Source organism: Bubalus bubalis, chromosome 2 (assembly GCF_019923935.1).
Source record: "Bubalus bubalis isolate 160015118507 breed Murrah chromosome 2, NDDB_SH_1, whole genome shotgun sequence".
Classification (NCBI taxonomy): domain Eukaryota; kingdom Metazoa; phylum Chordata; class Mammalia; order Artiodactyla; family Bovidae; genus Bubalus; species Bubalus bubalis.
This window is the reverse complement of record NC_059158.1, coordinates 41,323,547-41,346,336: the sequence shown is the minus strand read 5'-3', so window position 1 is coordinate 41,346,336 and position 22,790 is coordinate 41,323,547. Positions and strand designations below refer to the sequence as shown.

Below are 22,790 nucleotides of genomic sequence, written 5' to 3'. Positions count from 1 at the left end.
GGTCATTACCAATAGAGTCTCACTGGTGTGTTGCCCTGCTCAGCACCTGCTGATGAGAGGCAGAAGCTAAACACTGGGCCCAACAGGCCTGGAACACTTTCTTTTGCCATGAAACACCCTTCACCGACTTCTGTTTGAGCAGACTGCTTTTCTTTCAGAAATGAGAATTAATTAGGGCTGACCTCCTGGGCTTTTTTCCAAGCAAGGATGAGGCTTTTTTTTTTCCCCCCAAGTGGCAGAAGAGCAGGTTTGGATGGTGGAGTCAGTAAGGGACACTGAAGCTAAGCAGTGGATGGAGTGACGTTCGGCTGGAAGGCTCTGAAACAGAGGTTCAGTTCAGTTCAGTTCAGTCGCTCAGTTGTGTCCGACTCTTTGCAACCCCATGAATTGCAGCACGCCAGGCCTCCCTGTCCATCACCAACTCCTGGAGTTTACTCAAACTCATGTCCATCAAGTCGGTGATGCCATCCAGCCATTTCATCCTCTGTTGTCCCCTTCTCCTCCTGCCCCCAATCCCTCCCAGCATCAGAGTCTTTTCCAATGAGTCAACTCTCCACATGAGGTGGCCAAAGTATTGGAATTTCAGCTTTAGCATCAGTCCTTCCAATGAACACTCAGGACTGATCTCCTTTAGGATGGACTGGTTGGATCTCCTTGCAATCCAAGGGACTCTCAAGAGTCTTCTCCAACACCACAGTTCAAAAGCATCAATTCTTCAGCACTCAGCTTTCTTCACAGTCTACCTCTCACATCCATACATGACCACTGGAAAAACCATAGCCTTGACTAGATGGACCTTTGTTGGCAAAGTAATGTCTCTGCTTTTCAATATGCTGTCTAGGTTGGTCATAACTTTCCTTCCAAGGTAGAGGTAGCAGTTGCTAAAATATTCAAAAACATCAGTGTTCTTTGGTAAATAACTGCTGCTCTGAGACGCTCCCATCACACCCCTGTTTTCTTCCCATCACAGCACCCAGTCTCCTCTTTTCACCCTCCCACGATTGTCTTCATCATCTAGGGTTCAGGCTGAACTATGGTTAAATGTTTTTAACAGCCCGCCTGGGTGTGGACACAAACTGGATTGGAGTTCTCATTGGTGTGACCTGGCACTTATATTCTAATTTGAACATGAATGTGGTGTTGTCAGCCACTGTTGAGACAGCCTAGATTCTGCCTACCCTTGGGGTCATGTATGCATGGATACTGGGTTATGATGTCACATGTATTTCTTAGGCTTGGGATCAAAAGTTTGAAAAACCGAAGCTAGGGCATAACAGACAAAGGAGGCTGAACGCAGAGGTACACAGCTTGTTTCTGGAAAGGAAAGACAAGATGACTAGGAGGTAGGCAGGGCCAATATGTGAGACTCCTGTGAGACTCCTGGTCAGTCAAGGGTGTCTGGGAAGCAGTGAGAGTCAGATGTGGGGTACAGGATGGAAAGATAGTGAACTGGAGGTCTGAAGTACAAGGGAGACTTGAGAAAGAAGCATGTGTATTGGATGTATGGTTCGAGCATAGAAGAATAATCACTCCACCAAAGATAAAGCAATGAGCCTAATTCCTGAAAGTCAGGAGGGTTTCTCATGGACAGAAACATACATGAGTCAGGAAGAGACCAGGAGGGAATCCTAAGGGCTCCTTGAATTAGCAGGCAGTGGAGGAAGAAGCACTCTGCTGGGCACTGAGCCAGAAAGTGGGGAACTTGCAAATCTAGAAGGGAGAAGACAGAAAGGCAAGGGTAAGGGCTCAACAGGCTGAAATGTAATAACAGGTCAAGTAAGGCAAAGGCCCCAGAAGCCTGGGATGTCTCAGTAGTAGCATGGGCCTACGGTTACTATCCTGACTGTAGGCGCAAGCCCGGCTTTGGTCATTCTGAACTCTGGAAACTTGGACAAGTGACTTAGACTCTGGTGACTCAGTTTTCTTATCAATAAAATGGAGATAATACTGGGAATTCCCTGGGAATCCAGTGATTAGGACTCTGAGCTTTCACTGCCATGGCCTGAGTTCAATCCCTGGTCAGGGAACTAAGATCCTGCAAGCTGAGCACCATGGCCAAAAACAAACAAAAAAACCAAAACCAACCAAACAACAACAACAAAACATAAAAAGTCCAACGGAGGGACTTCTCTGGTGGTTCAGTGGCTAAGACTCCATGCTCCCAATGCATGGAGCCCGGGTTCAATCCCTGGTCAGGGAACTAGACCAGACTAAAAGTTTGCATGCTCCAACTAGAGATCCTAAGCTCCAGCACAACCAAATAAATAAATAAAAATATTTTTAAAAAAGCATAAAATGAAGATAGAATATCTACCTGAGAGAGTTTCAAAAATTAGACGAGAAAGAAAGACTCTCTGAACTGGGTTTAAAACGTTGTTCATAAGCCATATAAGCATATGCTAAACTATGATATCTATGGCACCAGCTACCTAAAACTTTTTATACTTTCTGGGCTTGAGTTTCCTTGCATTGGGGTACAAACTCTGGAAACTCAGGAAAGAGGAAAGAAAGAAAGACAGCCATAAGAGAGCACGATAAAGACAAAGACAGACTTAAGCACACGTGAAAAATTGTGACATCGGCACCTCCCTCCACTCTGCCCTCTTCAGTTGCTTCTTGTAGCTGTTTTTGAGACTAAACTTACTTCCCTATATTTGTGACTTTCAGAGCGCGAGCCAAGGTCACTAAAGATTTCTCACCCCCTCACTGTACAAGCAATCCTATTCTGGCCTGGATCCTTTTCCAGACTTCTCTGTGGGCCTGAGAGCCAAATAAGGTAATACACAGAGGCACCAGTGAGGGGGGAAGAGGGTGGAGCTGAAATCTGAACCGGAGTTCAGGAACAGAGCTGACTCTGGGGGCTGGGTCCAGCCAGGAAGGACCACTGTTCATGTGACGTGTTGTTCCCTGGGGTTCCCGGAGGAACGTGGGGGACTGAAGAAACAAACACACACACCCAGAGACATCAAGGCAGTTTTTCCAAATGGCCACAATTCATGAGCTTGGCTGCTTTCCACCCCTCGAGTTATCACTAGGCTTCAGAGTCAGAGGGCTTCCCTAGTGGCTCAGACGGTAAAGCATCTGCCTGCAATGCTGGAGACCCGGGTACAATTCCTGGGTCGGGAAGATCCCCTGGAGAAGGAAATGGCAATCCACTCCAGCACTCTTACCTGGAAAATCCCATGGACGGAGGAGCCTGATAGACTACAGTCCATGGGGTTGCAAAGAGTCGGACACGACTGAGCGACTTCACTTCACTTCAGAGTCAGATCTGGGGTTTGAATCCCACCTCTGTTCTTTACAAGCTGTGTGACCTTGGGCAACTTACTTAACCTCTCTGTATCCCAGTTTCCATTTCAGTGCTGCAGTTACATTTTGTAAATCAAGTAAATTCCAGAGAAAACCACAGGGTGATAATTATTGTGTATGCTATGGGAGCAGTTATTGCATATAGAGAAAGATATTGCAGGCAGGTGTGGTGTCAGGGAAATAGAATTACACAAATGCTCTCAGCTAACTTCAGTTGTCACATGACACATCCCCAGACTAGGGGAATTCGGATAATCAACTGATGGTTATCAGAAAATAATTTGCTGTTGTTCAGCCACTATGTCATGTCTGACCCTTTGTGAGCCCACGGACTGCAGCATGCCAGGCTCCCCTGTCCTTTTCTCAGAGTTCGCTCAAATTCACATCCATTGAGTTGATGATGCTTTCTAACCAGCTCATTCTCTGCTGCCCGCTTCTCCTTTTGCCTTCAATCTTTCCCAGCATCAGGGGCTTTTCCAATGAGTTGACTCTTCGCATTTGATGACCAAAGTATTGGAGCTTCAGCTTCAGCATCAGTCCTTCCAATGAATATGCAGGGTTGATTTCCTTTAGGATTGACTGGTTTGATCTCCTTGCAGTCCAAGGGACTCTCAAGAGTTCTCCAGCACATAGATCATAGCCTTGTCATAGCAAAGGGGCTTGAGTAACTCATTGAAGCTATAAGCCATGCCATGCAGGGCCACCCAAGATGGACATATCATAGTGATGAATTCTGACAACATGTGGTCCACTGGGGGAGGGAATGGCAAACCACTCCAGTATTCTTGCCTCTAGAACCCCATGGACAGTATGAAAAGGAAAATAATTATGGATCAATTTAAAATGAAAGTTTTAAACCCACATTATTTCAGCTCTTTATTTCAGTAAAAAGAATTTTCATTAGATGTAATTATAAGAAATGGCCAAAAAAAGAGAAATCTTCATCTTACCTAGAAGTAAATGCTAATTATTCTTTTTTCTTTCCCTTTTTTTTAGCTTTTTATTTTATATTGGAGTATAGCTTATTAACAATGTTGTGATAGTTTCAGGAAGACAGCAAAGGGACTCAGTTATACATATACATGTATACATTTTCCCCCAAACTCCCCTCCCATCCAGGCTGCCACATACCATTGAGCAGAGTTCCGTATGCTATATGATAGGTTAAATGCTATTATTCTGTATGTAAACTTTTCTGCTTTTTTCTCTGTGTCTATATATATGTGTGTGTGTATGGACATACACATACATACATACATATATATATATAATGCTCATATATTTGAAAAATAAATCATCCCTGCATTGTTCTATAACCTGTGTGGGTTTATGTGGGGGTCCTTTTGGGGGGACGGTGTTAAGAATAGCTCTGAATCCTCTTAAAATCCACTAAGTGGCCATCAGCCTTCTCGGTTTCCTTACACACAAAATTTGTATTTATTGATTCAATGTTTCCCAATCTTTTTGATTCTGTAATACACTTTAAGAGGACTAAACATAAGGAGGATACAACATGGTGAATGGGAGGAAGTATAACCTGAATAGTTACAAATTATAAACTGAAATGAACAGGTTATATTAATAGTTTATAAAAGAACAGGTTATAACCTGATTCGCTGGCCCTGCCCCTTAAACTTGAAAACAAAAACAATGAAAGCGCATGAAGCAAGCTATAGAATTTTGCCCGTAGAATAAAGCTTTCAGTTCAGTTCAGTCGCTCAGTCGTGTCCAACTCTTTGTGACCCCATGAATTGCAGCACGCCAGGCCTCCCTGTCCATCACCAACTCCCGGAGTTCACTCAGACTCATGTCCATCGAGTCGGTGATGCCATCCAGCCATCTCATCCTCTGTCGACCCCTTCTCCTCCTGCCCCAAATCCCTCCCAACATCAGAGTCTTTTCCAATGAGTCAACTCTTCCATGAGGTGGCCAAAGTACTGGAGTTTCAGCTTTAGCATCATTCCTTTCAAAGAACACCCAGGACTGATCTCCTTCGGAATGGACTGGTTGGATCTCCTTGCAGTCCAAGGGACTCTCAAGAGTCTTCTCCAACACCACAGTTCAAAAGCATCAATTCTTTGGCATTCGCTTTCTTCACAGTCCACCTCTCACATCCATACATGACTACTGGAAAAACCATAACCTTGACTAGACAGACCTTTGTTGACAAAGTAATGTATCAGCTTTTGAATATGCTGTCTAGGTTGGTCATAACTTTCCTTCCAAGGAGAAAGCGTCTTTTAATTTCATGGCTGCAATCACCATGTGCAGTGATTTTGGAGCTCCAAAAAATAAAGTCTGACACTGTTTCCCCATCTACTTGCCATGAAGTGATGGGACCAGATGCCATGATCTTCGTTTTCTGAATGTTGAGCTTTAAGCCAACTTTTTCACTCTCCTCTTTCACTTTCATCAAGAGGCTTTTTAGTTCCTCTTCTGCCATAAGGGTGGTGTTATCTGCATATCTGAGGTTATTGATATTTCTCCCGGCAATCTTGATTCCAGCTTGTGCTTCTTCAAGCCCAGCGTTTCTCATAATGTACTCTGCATAAAAGTTAAATAAGCAGGGTGACAATATACAGCCCTGATGTACTCCTTTTCCTTTTTGGAATCAGTCTGTTGTTCAATGTCTAGTTCTAACTGTTGCTTCCTGACCTGCATACAGGTTTCTCAAGAGGCAGGTCAGGTGGTCTGGTATTCCCATCTCTTTCAGAATTTTCCACAGTTTATTGTGGATAAATACATAAAATAAAGCTTAATCTGGGTATAATTTAAATTCTGAAATATGTGGTAAGCAATCAAGACATACTATGGAATGTATATCAACTATACTTCAACAAAAATAAAAATAATTAAAATAAAAGATATGCTAGAAGAGAAGGGTGAAAAGAGAGCAGGACTACAACTGCTCTTTGCTCTAAGATCAAGGCTGGAAAGATGGCAGCAGAGTCTCTGGGAAGTGTGGGGAGGGCTGGTAACGAGAGCTTCACACTCTTCCCCGCCCCCCGCCCCCCCTTTTGGCTGTGCTGGGTCTTGCGGGCTTCTCTAGTTGCAGCACTCGGGCTTGGTTGCTCCAGGGCATGTGGGATGTTAGTTTCCCAACCAGGGATCAAACTCGCGTCCCCTGCATTGGAAGGTGGACTCTTAACCAACTTAACCACCAGAAAGTCCCTTCATACTCATGCTTGATGAACATTTATCACCTTCCATGTGTCAGGCTGGCTTCTGTCTCAAGACAGGAAGGGATCTTGTGGCTGGGAAGAGGTTTAGGAAAGATCAAGGATCTATCCGGTCTCTTCTGGATACTGAATGTAAATGTTCCATAAATGTTCTGTAAAATGCTACACTATTATGATATCATCACCAGCAAGCTTAGTCTCTTTCTTGATCTCCTCTTGTGGCCTCTCTCCTTTGCTTTTCCTTTTTTTCTTTCTGACTTCTTAATTATGGTAAAATGTCAAACACATAACAAAAGTAGATAGAGCATAACAAATTCCATGTACTCATTACCCAGCTTCAACAATTCTGAGCTCAGTCTTGTTTTATCAGCTGAGGACTGGAGACTCAATTGACTTCCCCCATCCGTGTGTGTGTGTGTGTGTGTGTGTTAATGAATTAAAAAGTTTATTAGCCATAAAAAAAAATTGATTCTTTAATTCTCGTTAAGTTCCCTGTAAAACAATAAGCTTACAGAAAATTTCTTCCTCATGAACAGAAAATCACTATGCTTTTGGTCCAAGATATGTTGGGATTTTTTTCCTTTCTTCTTCAGATGACAGACAGATGGATGTAGTGGAATCTATGAACAAGTGTACTTGCCCCAAATGTGCAACATAAATATAGAAGCGATGAACGGAAGACTCATAACTGATATTGGAACAGGGCCCTCTTTGAGCCCTGGTGAATCCTCTGTGTAGAATCGCCACATCCCCCCAGTGCCCGCTGAGGTCGTACAGCCTGTGCACTTTGTTCCACAGCTGGCATTCTTCCTCTGCCAGACGGTGCTTTGCTTTGCTGAGAGAGTGCCCTGAGGAACCCACGTTAGCGCCACAGTGGGTCAGGCCAGGCACGTTGAAGATGGGAGGGTGGTAGGGAACTGAAGTGAACTGCAGAGGAGCCCATGTGGTTTTTTTTTTTTAACTTTATTTTTATGTATTTGTTTGATTGTGCTGGGTCTTAGTTGTGGCATATGGAATCTTCAGCTGCGACATGTGGGTATCTTTTAGTTGAGGTCTGCAAACTCTGGAGTCCGGTTTCCCAACCAAGGATTGAACCTGGGACCCCTGCCTTGGGAGTGCAGAGTCTTAGCCACTGGACCACCAGGGAAGTCCCCCCATGTTACTTTGAAGCAAACCCAGAACATATCATTTCATATGTGAGCCTCTCAGCATATATCTCTAAAAAGGTAAGGACTTAAAAACTCATTCAATCATCTTTCCTTAATGTCATCAAACATTTAGTCAGTGTTCAGATCCCACATCAACTGTTTATCAGGAGACGGAATGAGATTTCACAGATACAAAGCTCTGTCTCACAAGACCACCCTCCCCTTCAGGAATTTTGGTAGGGATTGCGCTGAATCTGTAGCTTGCTTTGGGTATTATTGCCATTTTAACACTATTAAGTCATTTAATCCATGAATAGGAGATATTTTGCTTGTTAGAATTTTAAGTCTGCTATGAGAGACCTTTGAAATAGTTCAGAGGATTAAATGTACTAAATATACAAGTGTTACTTGATACATTTAAAGGAATTAAATCAGTCAAGTGCGTAGATAATGTTAACTGTTTAGGAAAATTCTGTTTAACTTCTGATTTTTTTTGGCCCCTCCATGCAGCATGTAGGATGTTAGTTACCCAGCCAGGAATCAGATCCTCGTCCCCAGGCATTGGAAGTGTGGGTCCTAACCACTGGACCATAGGGAAGTCCCTTGATTCTATTAAAGATTTATCTAAGGATGGTGGGAATTATTGATCTTATTTTTAAAATTAGTTTCTTAGAAAATAAAATAACAATGATTCAAAGTTTAGCTTAACTATACGGAAAGAAACAGATTTAAGAATTTGAAACTTTGGGGACTTCTCTGGTGGTCCAGTGGCTAAGACTTTGAGTTCCCAGTGGAGCCATCTAGGGTTCATTCCCTGCTCAGGGAACTAGATCCCACATGCTGCAACTAAGAAAGACCCCACATACCCAAACTAAGACTCGGTGTAGGCAAATTAAATAAATAAATAAAAAGAATTGGAAACTTTGTCAAATTTAACATTAATCAGAACTCCAGAATCAATCACTATTCTTTTCCAGGAACAAGAACCCTCCTCAGAAAATAAAATGTCCACGGAATTTCCTGGCAGTCCAGTGGTTAGGACTCATACTTCAAACTGCAGGGGGCAAGGGGTTTGTTTGATCACAGGTTGGGGAAGTAAGATCCCAGGCTGGGGAAGTAAGATCTTGCAGCCAAATAAATAAATAGTCCAATTGTCACCTGGAATCTTCCACATGGTAGAGGGCGGAAAATCTCCTGGGTGAAACTTTCCATACTTCTAACATACCACTGTAGCAGCTCTAAGCCTTCCAGAGAGAAATATAATAAGTATTCAATTTATGTTTATTGACTGAAAGTGATAGATTTAGATTTGCTTCACTGAAAGCGGTTAGTAGCTTGGTAAATACTATGACCAACCTAGATAGCATATTGAAAAGCAGAGACATTACTTTGCCAACAAAGGTCCGTCTAGTCAAGGCTATGGTTTTTCCAGTGGTCATGTATGGATTCGAGAGTTGGACTGTGAAGAAAGCTCAGCGCCGAAGAATTGATGCTTTTGAGCTGTGGTGTTGGAGAAGACTCTTGAGAGTCCCTTGGACTGCAAGGAGATCCAACCAGTCCATTCTGAAGGAGATCAGCCCTGGGATTTCTTTGGAAGGAATGATGCTAAAGCTGAAACTCCAGTACTTTGGCCACCTCATGTGAAGAGCTGACTCACTGGAAAAGACCCTGATGCTGAGAGGGATTGAGGGCAGGAGGAGAAGGGGATGACAGAGGATGAGATGGCTGGATGGCATCACTGACTTGATGGACGTGAGTCTGAGTGAACTCCAGGAGTTGGTGATGGACAGGGAGGCCTGGTGTGTTGCAATTCATGGAGTCACAAAGAGTCGGACACGACTGAGTGACTGAACTGAACTGAACTGAAATACTTGATATACAAATAAATACAAGTATAACATGAACATTTTACATATTCATAAAATTTCAAATCTTTCCTCACTTTGTGTTTCAACCACACTGGCCTGTTTTTCTTTAATTCTTCTAACTTGCTACAGTAACTTTATATATTCAGTACCCTCTTCCAGGAACTTTCTTTCTTCTCACAAACTTTGCCAGACTTCTCCTGTTTCTGCTAAATCATCACTTCCTCCAGGAAGCCTCCTTTGGTTTACCTAATCAGGCAATCTTTCCTATGATATGGTCTTAAGACACCATTTCTCTCTTCAGACCATTTTCTACATAAGTAATTTCACAACCAGTTATATGATTCTTTTTCTAATTCCCCTATATCTTGGAACTTAGCCCCATGATGGGAGCCTAGGACTCTGTTTTGGGTTTTGACTTACCCCTCTAAATTCATCTCAGTGTTTGGAAAATAGAAGGTACCTAACAAACACTTCTTGACTGAATGAGTGATTGTTAAATATGCAATATGAGCCAAAGAACTGTTTGAGGGACTTCCAGGTGGTCCAGTGGTTAAGAGTCTGCACTTCAGATATAGGGGGTACAGGTTCAATCCCTAGTCAAGCAACTAAGATCCCACATGCAAAAAAAAAAAAAAAACTGGTTCAGGGAATAATATAAAAATACATAGAAGGGCCATATGTCAAAGGATCAAGGCAATTAGGTTTAAAAAAATTTAAACTATGTGATTTGCAGAAACACTATTTTCATATAGTTGTCCAGGACATAGAATTAAAATGAGTTTTTAAATGATTATGTTGGTATGCCATCTGCATCCTGTGAGGACACTGACTACATCAAGCAGTTAATAAACTATTGTTATGGTCTACACTCTTAACAGATTTTTGTTCGTGGATACTTGAAATCAATCACATTATTGAAAAGTTCTATTTGTTATACATAATGCTAATAATGCCTGACCATCAGTAATTTTTTTTTTTTCTTTAAAAAAAAAATTTATTTTTGGCTGCCCTGAGTCTGCATGCAGGCTTTCTCTAGTTGTAGTGAAGTAGCTCAGTCATGTCTGACTCTTTGCGACCCCATGGACTGTAGCCTACCGGGCTCCTCCGTCCATGGGATTTTCCAGGCAAGAATACTGGAGTGGGTTGCCATTTCCTTCTCCAGGGGAACTTCCTGTGACTGGGGTGGGGGGGTATTCTCTAGTTGAGCTTCTCATTGAGGTGGGTTCTCTTATTGAGGAGCACAGACTCTAGGTGGTGCTGGTTTCAGTAGTTGTGGTGCTCAGGCTTCGGTGCCCCCCAGGCATGTGGGATCTTCCTGGACGAGGAATCGAATTGGTATCCCCTGCATTGCAAGGTGAATTCTTAACCACCGGACCATCAGGGAAGCCCAATAATTTTTTTAATTAAAAAAAAAATAGGTGGAGAAGGAAATGGCAACCCACTCCAGTATTCTTGCCTGGAGAATCCCAAGGATGGAGGAGCCTGGTGGGTTGCAGTCCACGGGGTCTCAAGGGGTCGGATAGGACTGAGCGACTTCACTCACTTCACTCATGTAATTTATGTACTGGTTTTATGAGGACTGAGTGGTATTTATTAGATTTTTTTTTTCTGTCCAGGAACCTAATATGTATCTGCATTTCTACATATCTTGTTTTTCATTAAACTCTTGTAATTTTCTGCAAAATATATTCTTTACTGTTCTTGATACATTTATTCTTGCATGCCTATAACTGTCATTGTCTTTTGATTAGATTATATTTCCAGCCTATTAATAAATGGCTCTTGGTGTTAAAAAAAAAAAAAAAAGGTACTTAACCTACAGTATACCATAGAGAACTATACTCAATACTTAAAAAAAATTTTTTTTTAATTTTATTTTTTGGCCTTAGCAGGGACTTGCAGGAGATCCCCATTAGGAATTGAATCCAGGCCACAGCAATGAAAGCATTGAGTCCTAACTGCTGGACTGTCAGGGAATTCCCTCTACCCAATATTTTGTAATAAACTATAAGGGAAAAGAATCTGGAAAAGAATATATATATGATATATATATATATATTAATCGCTCTACTGTACACCTGAAACTGACATGACATTGTAAATGAAGTATACTTCAATTAAAAAAAAATTTTTTTTAAAGCACTTAGCAAATTGGTCAGAGAAAGCAATGGCAACCCACTCCAGTAATCTTGCCTGGCAAATCCCATGGACGGAGGAGCCTGGTAGGCTGCAGTCCATGGGGTTGCTAGGAGTCGGACACGATTGAGCGACTTCACTTTCACTTTTCACTTTCATGCATTGGAGAAGGAAGTGGCAACCCACTCCAGTGTTCTTGCCTGGAGAATCCCAGGGACAGGCGAGCCTGGTGGGCTGCCATCTATGGGATCTCACAGAATTGGACGCGATTGAAGCGACTTAGCAGCAGCAGCAGCAGCAAATTGGTAGCAGGCAAATTTTAGAAATGCAAGATAGCTTACAGTCATGGTTATAGACAGGGTAATGAGAAGTCTGTGTCAGAGTAATTTCTGTATTTGGAATCCTTCTGTTTGCAAGTAACAGGAAAAAAAAACTGAAAGTGACTTACAATGAGAGGCAGAGGTAGGGAACATGTATGTTTACACAACTGGAAATCTCAAAAATGGAATTGGGTTCAGTGTTTCTTAAATAAGAGTCTAGTCCCCATCTCTCAGCTCGCCCTTTCTTTTGGTTGGGGATCGATTGCAGGCTGCTTCCTCCCTTCTAGAAAGAGGATGGCTGCCAGGCTCAAGACCCTGCTAGTCAGAGAAAAGGAACATACCTCTCTCTCTGGTTGGCTTAGTGGCAGTGCTGACAAGATAGCTAGTTTATGTACAGCAATACTGTACATCAATAATTACACTGCTCTTATAAATTTATGTGGGCATTTTGGGCAGTATACAACTCACAGGGTCTTAAATTGAAAGGGTTTCTGTATAAAGGATAATAGATTATGGCTAGAATGCAGCTAATACGGAACCTGATGATATAAAGATAACCCCAGGAAATTATCCTTAGAGTTCAAATTTCAATCCCTTTAACCAGGAGCCCAAGCACAATTTCATGACTTGTAAAAAATATGGAATGTGAAAACTGCTAAAATCTTACATTCTACATTTAGATTGTGGCTATTAAAAGTTCTAAAATTACTGTAATTTTGCAAATTACAAGTCCCATTAGCTGACAGGTCTGATTGGATTACTCATCCATTCCTGAACTAATTGAGGTAAGGCAAGGAGGCTACTAAGAATGGGGATGATTTAATTAACTAGGGGTGCTCATGCCTCTACCCCTAAAAAAGTAGGGTATAGGATCCAGCCACACTTAAGTCAATCACATGGTCTACTGTGAGAATCCTGCCTCAGAGAAAGTCAAAAGATAACTTGTTTGCTACAACGTATGATCCCCATTCAAGAATTTCTGATATGTTTCCTTGAAGCTTCCTATGATTCTAGGGTCTAGACAAGAGTGGCTGGTGGTTGAATAAATTTAAAGGAACATTAAAATAGTCTATAATTTAAATGGATAATTCACTGGGCTGTGGTTACCAGAAGATGGAAAGTCTGTGTGGATGACCAGAAGAGGAGGTTCAGAAGGTATTTGAAAATACAGTGGGAGGGATTAAGAGTGCTCCACTGAAAGATGCATGCTAGACTAGCATTACACACACACATAATAACAAAAATAGGGGAAATGGTGGGAAAGAATGGGATATGAGACGTGAAAAAAAACAATTTTTTTGAACAAAGATTGTGCCAGCTGATTGACATACATCATTTATTTTAAATACTTAACCAAATATGTTTTGATCACCTGCTATGTGTCAGGCTTGTTTCCTGGCCCTGGGGATGCAGGAGTGACCACAGGAGACCAAAGCTGAAGTTCTTCTGAGGGGAGACAGGACGCAACAACCCTGCATTGATATAATTACTCCATTTTATGGAGAGGAAAGCAATCTTGAGTGAGGGTAAGGGACTCTTCTGCAGACACTTTAAGTAGCAGCAGTGCTATGGTCCAAATCCAGGATAGTCTAACTTAAAAAAGGCCCTGCTTTGGGACTTCCCTCGCGGACCAGTGGTTAAGCCTCTATGTTTCCACTGTAGAGGGCCCGGGTTCAATCCCTAGCCAGGGAATGAAGTTCCCACATACTGCTGGGTGCAGCCAAAAAGAAAAAATATATAAAAAATTTTTAAAAAAGGTTTGGTTTAATAGAAGGAAATAAAAAGAGGAGAAAAATTTACCTTGGAGGAGGGGAGCAAATCAAAGCAAATTTATGTGAGCCAGAAAAGAAAAACAATAAGAGAAGGAAAGAAAAGTAAGAAACAGAAAGGTTTTGCTAGAATCCCTCACCTGGTAAACACCCAAGGTAAGGCCAGCTCAGGGTCTGCCTCGACCACTGCATTTCTCCTTCTCTACTCTTCCCCCACTCCAGTACTCTTGCCTGGAAAATCCCATGGACGGAGGAGCCTGGTAGGCTGCAGTCCATGGGGTCGCTAAGAGTCGGACACGACTGAGTGACTTCACTTTCACTTTTCACTTTCATGCATTGGAGGAAATGGCAACCCACTCCAGTGTTCTTGCCTGGAGAATCCCAGGGACGGGGGAACCTGGTGGGCTGCCGTCTCTGGGGTCGCACCGAGTCGGACACGACTGAAGCGACTTAGCAGCAGCAGCAGCAGCAACTCTTCCCTTGCTGGTATGGAAGCCCCGTTTTACAGATGTAAAAACTAAGGCTCAGGGATATTTAATCTTTGTATTCCCCCCCCCCCCCACTATGGATAAACCTCTCAGAGCCACAGTAAGAGAACGCCTGAGAGAAACAAAACAATAATTGGTATATCTTTCAGGTAACGGTGGGAAAATACAAGTTGTTAGTGTTTCTCTTGAGAGCAGATTTAGCATAAGTCAGACTCCACTGAATCTGCTTGCAATGCGGGAGACCTGGGTGGATCCTTAGGTCGGGAAAATCCCTTGGAGGAGGAAATGGCAACCCACTCCAGTATTCTTGCCTGGAAAATCCCATGGACAGAGGAGCCTGCTGAGCTCCATGAGGTAGCAAAAGAGTCGGACACGACTGAACAACTAACACAGACTCCAGTGAAAGCGGGTAGGGAACACCAGGCAAACTTCCTAACTGAACTCACTGTTGTGAGGAAGGGGCTCTTGGTGATTTTTCTGACACGTATGCTAAGTCGCTACAGTTCCACTCTGGGCTGTAACCCGCAAGAATCCTCCGTCCATGGGATTTCCCAGGCAAGAACACTGGAGTTGCCTGGGTTGCCAAGTCCTCCTCCAGGGCATCTTCCCTCCCCCAGGGATCGAACCCACCTCTCTTTTATCTCCTGCATTAGCAGGCGGGTTCTTTACCACTAGCGCCACCTGGGAAGCCACAGTCGTTATATTTCTCTCCCAATAGTTAACCTTGTGGCTCGTGCCTTTTTTTTTTTTTTTTTTTTTTTAGGGGAGGTAGAAAACAGAGGAAGGTATGAGCGACCCACGGACCCCACCCCTGCCCTCAGGCCAATACAGCAGCCATTGCTAGGAGAAAGGCTAGCTAGCACTCGTCCGGAGCCCTGAATTTAAATTCAATCTTCTTCAGGAGCTTCCACTTTCATTTGCTAAATGTGGTCGTTTCCAGATGGCCTGGAACGCAGTCTCATTTGCGTTTGCGTTGCTATTAAACTTTTCAAGAGTCCGTGATAATGCGCCATAGTCTCGGTCAAATCCTGCAGTTTGCGTGAGACGTGAGATACCAGCCAGAGTTCCAGACTTTCTAGGCTTGGGCTTTTCTCTAACTGTGGGACCCCGGTTGGTACAGTCTGGTGGCAGCTTGATCACAAAGGCTCATTGACCTTGGGAGCAATACCGAAGTACTTTCCTAAACGTGATGGTCTTAGTTCCACCCTAACCGCTTACGCGGATGAAGTAATTAGTGAATACTTTAGTATTTAATACTTTAATCTTATTAGGAGCAAAACGTTTTATCAGTGAGAGTAACAGCGGAGGTGTTCTTAAACCCCCGCCTATTTGGAGGTGAGGGAGACGGGACTGAGGATAACTTGGAAGTCAGCAACTAGGGAATTACACCTGAGGGAACTCCGGACCTGAGACATCCCTCAGCCGCCTCTACAGACAAGGCGCCAAGACCTGAGCGCGCTCCCAGCAACCGCGATTCTCGCAGCGTTTGTAGCTATTACGTCACGGCGTTCTCCGCCTCTCATTGGGCGAGCCCATCCAGTCATGTGACTCTGGTGTGTCGTATAAATAAGGGCGAGGAGACGGCGGTGGTCCGCCATTTCGTGGACGCCGGGTGTGCGAGAGCATCCGGGAACGCCGGGCGGGAGGTGGACCGGGAAGACCTAATCTAGGTTCTGTGGATTTGAACCTCCGCATTTCTAACCCAAGATCTCGGTAAGCGAACGACTACTAAAGGAATGAGGTGGGAAATGGGTCTTAAAGGGGCCGAAGTGGGGATAGGCCAATGGCGGCGGTAGGCTGAGACAAAGAGACCGTGCCGCCATTTTGTGACGTTCAGCTAGGGGCTGTGGCGGGGGCTTTCGGCCCCTCGGAGGTATACCCAGCCCTCAAAGTGGAGATGTTTTTAATCCTACACTGGGAACGGAGAGGCCGTGAGCCGGGAAGGGAGATTATCCGGGTCGAGGCGAAGGGGGACTCAGTAGTCGGTTGTACTTTAGGCCGCGGCTTTTCAATTTATGGCGCCTTTTTTTTTTTTTTCCGGCAGCACGTTTCCTTAGGTAGCTTCTCATCGTTTTTTCCCTTCAGGTCACTAATCAAAACTGAGCCTTTAGAACCATAATAATTAATTTCGATGCTCATTTTCATTTTTATGTTTTTCTTTTAACTTGAGTTCACTTTTAAAGTCGGGACCCAATAACTTTTTTTTTTTTTTAAACCGACCTTCCTTGAGCTGAATTGTTCTTGTGACTTTTCCTATTGATGCGTGGGCCTGAAACTGGTCACTGTAAAGTTTCTGGAAAAGGGAAAAAACCCATTCCCCAGCAATGGTTTGGTCTCAGAACTGGTTGCAGGGTGGGGTCACGCAATTAGGATGTGTCTGGACTGGTTTGTTTTTTTTTTTAATTGGATAAACCCAGAGTGAGGAAAAAAGGGTAAAGCTCTTGAGCTGAGTTTATGGGCAGACTGCTTTTTTATGCAATTGATAACTGGCCTGTAAGTTGATTAGATACTGCTTTAAGTGACTGTAAGTATCTAAAGTTTGTAAAAATGTAAGCCCCCTGGGTGGCTTAAATTATGCAACAAGTGTTTTTTTTCTCTGAGGTGAAATTAACATAAGCTTCATTTTAAAGTGCACAATTCAGAGGTATTTAGTATGTTCACATTGTTGTACAGCTATCACCTCACTAGTTTGGAACGTCTTTTATACCCAACGAAGTGACCTGTATACCGAAGCATCCATTCACCTTTTGCCTTGTCCTCTCTCCCAAGCCCCTGGTACCTACTAAAATGTTTCTGGATTTGCCCGTTTTGGATAATTCACATCCTTGGAATCGTAATATGTGCACTATTTTGTGTCGAATATCTATTAACAGTATGCTGACACATTTGTAGCATTTATGGGTACTTGATTCCGGAATAATTTGGATAGTACATTTTGTTTATGTACCTGTTGCTGGATATTTGGCTTGACACTTTTGGGCTGTTGAGAATACAGTAAGGTACATTTTTTAAAAACAGATTTGTCTTGCGTTGTGAGGAGTGATGCTGGTTAACGACCTGTGAAGGCACATTAGTATCAGTTTTCTTGGTGATTGTCTTCAGCGAGTTGATTTTGTTTTGGAATTTGCTTCTGAGTAGGTGATCTACTCTTCTAGGTGAAATTAATTGAAATAGATAAAATCCTTAGTTTCTACTTTGGTATAACACTCCTCTGGTGTGTTTTCTTCCCCGCCGCCCCGCCTCCCCCCGCTTTTCAAGGAGGCCACCCCCCCCCACTTCTTTCACAATTTGTTCTGTCTTCTATGCAGTTATCGGTACTATTGGGATAGTTCTAGCTTTTTGGGTTTTAGTGTTGAGTTCTTTCCTGAATCTATTTTTCACTGTGGATTATAATTTTTTTTTATTGCAGAAATGCATCGTGATTCCTGTCCATTGGACTGTAAAGTTTATGTAGGTAATCTTGGAAACAATGGTAACAAGACTGAATTGGAACGAGCTTTTGGCTATTATGGACCACTCCGAAGTGTGTGGGTTGCTAGAAACCCTCCCGGCTTTGCTTTTGTTGAATTTGAAGATCCCCGAGACGCAGCTGATGCTGTCCGAGAGCTAGATGGGAGGTAATTTGTTGATTAATTAATGATAGTTGATTGTGTTTTAATAGTCAAAATCTCTATGATATATGGCTTTTAGATGGCTTCTTTGCTATCTGAAATTGATGGTATTGGAAATTTACATAAAACTTTTTTTTTGGCAATCAAAGTGAACAATTTGTGAAGATATCTAGGAAGTTTTTTATTCAGTTGGCCATTGGAGAAAATAATTTTAATGGTCAGCTTGGGTGTGTGGCTTCATGTGGTTGAAACATTTTAATCTAAATCCACCACAAAGCATCAATCATATTGTCACCTTTGAATTGTGTCTAAAATAATTGTGGCTCAATCATCCCTCTTAATGGCCACAGGATTGTAAGTGGATATGGTTATATGGGTTTATTGTACTATTATCTTTTTTTGATACCTGTTGGAAATATTTAAGAAGTGTGGATCATATAACAGTATTTCCCTTTGCATTACAATATTCTGTTAGCTGGCTGGTAAGTTAACACCTGAGTCTTTTTTTCTTTTTTTTTTTTAACAACTGAGTCTTAACAGTGAACAGGTGTTGCCTTTCTTCTTGGCATTTGAAAACTTGGGTTTCATGAAACCAAGGAACAGAATTAAGATCCAAAAATTAAAGGATCTGCGAGTTGACTATAAAGATATGTAAAAGGTCATTTATCTAAGCAGATTACAGAAACATTTTTCCAGGGCCCCACCTCTTCCCCAATCACTGTCCACATATGGTGGCTTATCTAAACTTAGTAATTGTGGACCAATGAGTAGGTGGAATATAAAGGTCTTTTTTTTTTTTAATTGTTCTCAGCTACAGTTTCCTATGTTTAACCTGTTGTGTGATGATTGAAGGGAAATGAAAATGTAAAATGTCCAGGATGCTTCTGTCCTGTTTACTGATGTTTGCTTAGAGGGGATGGGGAGGAGAGAGACCAACAAATGGAGTATTTATGATTGGTAAACAGTTGCTGCATCTTCCCAAGGAAGAAGTCAAAATAGGATGTACCAAATGAACTAACTACCTTGGAGGATGAATCTAGGTTTTCACACTTAAATTGTATTGAGCCCAATGATCAGACTGACTAACAGCAATAAAACACAAGGAACTTGGTTTTCTTTACTAGAAAAAAGATAAGGAACTAAAACTTGCTTTGGTATTAAGGATTCTGCAGACATTCAGTTGGATTCTTTGCAAAGAAGCTAGCTATAAGAGGGGGCTTTGTATTTGTTTTTTCCTTGCTTTAATGCACATCTCCTAGAAAATTAGTTTGGCTGTTTTAAATTCACTGTTTCTTTCCCTCCTAGAACACTCTGTGGCTGCCGAGTAAGAGTGGAACTATCGAATGGTGAAAAGAGAAGTCGTAATCGTGGCCCACCTCCTTCTTGGGGTCGTCGCCCTCGAGATGATTATCGGAGGAGGAGTCCTCCACCTCGACGCAGGTACTTAGAGAGAGCGTGTTTAGAGGTATTGGTGTAGCTAATAGGAACAGGTATCTCTCTTAAAGTTTGTTGGTGGGTTTTAACTTTGAAGAATCAGGTTTTTACGAAGCGTTTGTTGGGTGTAGTTTGGGATATGTGAGTTGTGCTGAGTGTTGGCTTTTGTCTTTAGGTCACTGTTCATGTTGGTAGTCAGTAACTTCTATCTTGGATCTGTCTTCTAGTTCATCTTCTAGTTGCATCTTTCCAAGTCTTCCCTTATACTTCAGTTTAGGCCTTTTTCCATTTCTTGACTCCATAATGACAAACATTACATTCAACTCTAGCTCTTCACAAGAATGTGTTTTCTACTGTTAGCACGATTGTAATATTTATCAAACAGGCAGCTGTTTTATTGTTACAACTGGTAAAGTAGAAATCATTCTGAAACTAAAGTCACTGACCAATAAAGGGGGCTAACGTAATCCCAGTCATCTGTTCTTCAAACCCAAATAGGAGAGAATGCAGGTTTTTTTTATAATTGAAAATGGCATCATTCTTGGACCAGGCAGTATTGTCTGGATGCTAACTCCACATCTCCTCAGACCTCCAAAATAGTTTCTATAGGACTGAATTTACCTCTTACAGGTGAGTGAAGTCCTAGGAGATAGGAGTTCAAAATCTTGCCCCTTTTGCTGTTTTGAAAAACAAAACAACACACTGTTGCCCATCATAATAAAGAGTATTTGTTAGCTAATAGATGGTTGTACTGATGGCTTGTTTTTCATTTTTTTTTGTGCTTTTTGGTCCATCTATTAATAAAAATGAACCCCGTTACAGAGTCACCATCATGTCTCTTCTCACCACCCTCTGAGTCTGCATTAGCCAGTCAACTAGCCCTTTCAGCGTCATGTGACCAGCGCGCCCCATTCAGCTTGGCTGGTGTCGTTTCACATGACCCAGGCATGGCCAGTCGTCAGGTTGCACCGCCCTTTGGTTCCCGAGCATGCTGTTTTCTCTCAGCCTTCTCTCCAACCTTAACCAAATCGGCAGCAGCCACCTCGACCGCCCACACATTCCTGGCCAATCAGCTCAGCTGTTTATTTACCAAATGTCTTCACAACAACTACAGCAGCAGCCTTCGGCTAACAAAAAAGCAGGAAAAATCCACAACACCCCCTTCGCCAACCAACTAAATCCAACGCAACATCTGGCAAAACCTTTTCAGCAAATTCTTCCTGGCCGTCAGTCCGGCAGCCTCACCTCACCATTTCTAGCTTGTTGAAACCCAAAAACTAGTAAGTTTTTCCTGCTTATACAGTTTACTGCTGGTTAAAATAAGGAGTAAGCGGCTTAAAGTAATTCTTTTTTCTGGATCAAAGGCTGGCTGTGCATAATTGAATGGTAACGTACATATATATTGCTTGAATAAAACTTTTAAGGGTGATAGGGAACTCATAATGTAACTAGACCTTCAAGTGAAACTTATTTGCATGTGTGAGATGCCAAACTAAAAATTTTAATAACTCTAACAGATTTAGCTTTCCTTTCTAGCAAAAATTTGTTGAATCCTATCACCTTTAAATGGTTTTACTAACAGTTTTCAAAATTTTTAAATTTTGGGGGTGAAGTGGGCCAAGCTAAGGTAATTTTGATAAGTCTAAACACACTCTTAAATGTGACGATCACAAATGCAGTTCTAATGTAGCACTTAATGGCATCAATATTTACACCTAGCGCGTTTTCACAAAATTACACTATCCACCTGGTACCTAAGTCTTGTCATGGACTTACAGGTTTGCATGGGTTCCAAATACTGGTTTATGGTACTGTTTTTGGAACTACTTGTGGGACTACATTTTGGTGTGGTGTTTGGGTAGTGAAGTTAGTTTGACATGAAGTTTTGCATTGGACAGATCTGCTGTGAAGCATTCTTTGTTAAAGTGAATCCATGATTGGAATACCTGCTTTTCACTTGAGCTTTTGGTTCCTTAATCCTTCTGTGCCCTTTTTTTGTTTTGTTTTCCTTTAAAAAATTTTTATTTTTTGGACGATGGGTGCCAGTTCTTCGGCACATTCACTGGGCCCAACAGTGAGATTGAAAAGTTGGGAAATGCCTCACGCCATAAATGCTAATTGACAATTAGCCTAATTTTTCTGTTTTCTGCTTTTAGATCTCCAAGACGGAGAAGCTTCTCCCGCAGCCGGAGCAGGTAAAGTATCTTTTGGGGGCCACATTCTCAGAAATGGGAGTGTTTGTGAAATTTCTAAGCTGTTTTCCAGATGACTCAGTTAATGGCAGTAGACACTGACTTTAGTAATGAATCAAGTAACATATAGAACTTTTAGCTTTCAAAAACTTAGACATTGTGTGTAATCCTGAATGGCTCCGTTTTTCTTTCTCCTCTTATTTTAGGTCCCTTTCTAGAGATAGGAGAAGAGAGAGATCACTGTCCCGGGAGAGAAATCACAAGCCGTCCCGATCTTTCTCTAGGTCTCGTAGGTAAGATCTTTAATGACCTGAGCCATTTAAGAGCTTACATACATAATATACTAGAAACAGAAATAGGTCTTTTAAGCTACTAGGACAAAATGTTTTATAACTTTACTGTAAAAATCTTTTGATGATGTTTTGCCTGTAACTGAGTTAACAGATGTAACTTTTGTTTCTGTTTTCCAGCCGATCTAGGTCAAATGAAAGGAAATAGAAGACCAGTTTGCAAGAGGAGTGGTGTACAGGAAATAACTTCATTTGACAGGAGTATGTACAGAAAATTCAAGTTTTGTTTGAGACTTCATAAGCTTGGTGCATTTTTAAAATGTTTTAGCTGTTCACATTTGTTTGTTGGAACAGTGACACAAAGGTGTAATTCTCTATGGTTTGAAATGGATCATATGAGGCATGTAATATCAAGAATTGTTACTTTACAATGTTCCCTTAAGCAAAATTTAATTTGCTTTGAATTTTAGTCTTGCATAGGCTGATAATAAACCTCTTAACTCCTGCCCAGTCGATGTTTAACATTATGGAAATAAAAACTGGCAAAAATTGGAAGATCTTTTTTTTTCAACATACCTGGGATATGGTATGCAGCTGTAGTTAAGCAGTTTTTAAAAGCTGCTGTGAACTCAAAAGCCAGCTGGAAAAATTAAAGCTGCAACCTTAAACTAGATTAGAGGTTTAAAAATCCTACTAGTCTTCACACTGGACAAAAGGTTGTCCAGTTGGTGTAGAATCTAAGAAGTTTCAAGGAAGTTAGTTTACCTTTGCTTTAGGTTGTAAGTTCCTTCTGTGATTGCTGTATATGAATACATAGCTCTTTGTAACATTCTTTATTTGGAAATATGAGACTACTCAAGATAACAAATGTCCTGCCAGTTTAAGGGTACATTGTAGAGCTGAACTGAGTTACTGTGCAAGATTCTTTTTTCATGCTGTCATTTGTAATATGTTTTGTGAGAATCCTTGGGATTAAAGTTTTGGTTACAAATTGTTGTTTAACCTGAAAGCCTGTTTTTCCTTGCAAAACTAAAATCTGAGCTTGG

At 41.9% G+C, this 22,790-nt stretch overlaps 1 protein-coding gene and 1 pseudogene across 1 annotated transcript; one reads left to right on the top strand and one right to left on the bottom strand.

The window, feature by feature from the left end:
- Positions 1 to 7,085: 7,085 nt before the first annotated feature.
- Positions 7,086 to 15,815, bottom strand: LOC112578771 (annotated as a pseudogene).
- On the top strand, positions 15,773 to 22,746 carry SRSF3 (serine and arginine rich splicing factor 3). The gene is made up of 6 exons (XM_006050405.4): positions 15,773 to 15,930; positions 17,627 to 17,834; positions 19,134 to 19,268; positions 21,419 to 21,457; positions 21,661 to 21,747; positions 21,925 to 22,746. The coding sequence occupies exons 2-6, from the start codon at positions 17,629 to 17,631 to the stop codon at positions 21,950 to 21,952; spliced, it is 495 nt and encodes a 164-aa protein (XP_006050467.1). The 5' UTR covers positions 15,773 to 15,930; positions 17,627 to 17,628; the 3' UTR covers positions 21,953 to 22,746.
- Positions 22,747 to 22,790: the final 44 nt, after the last annotated feature.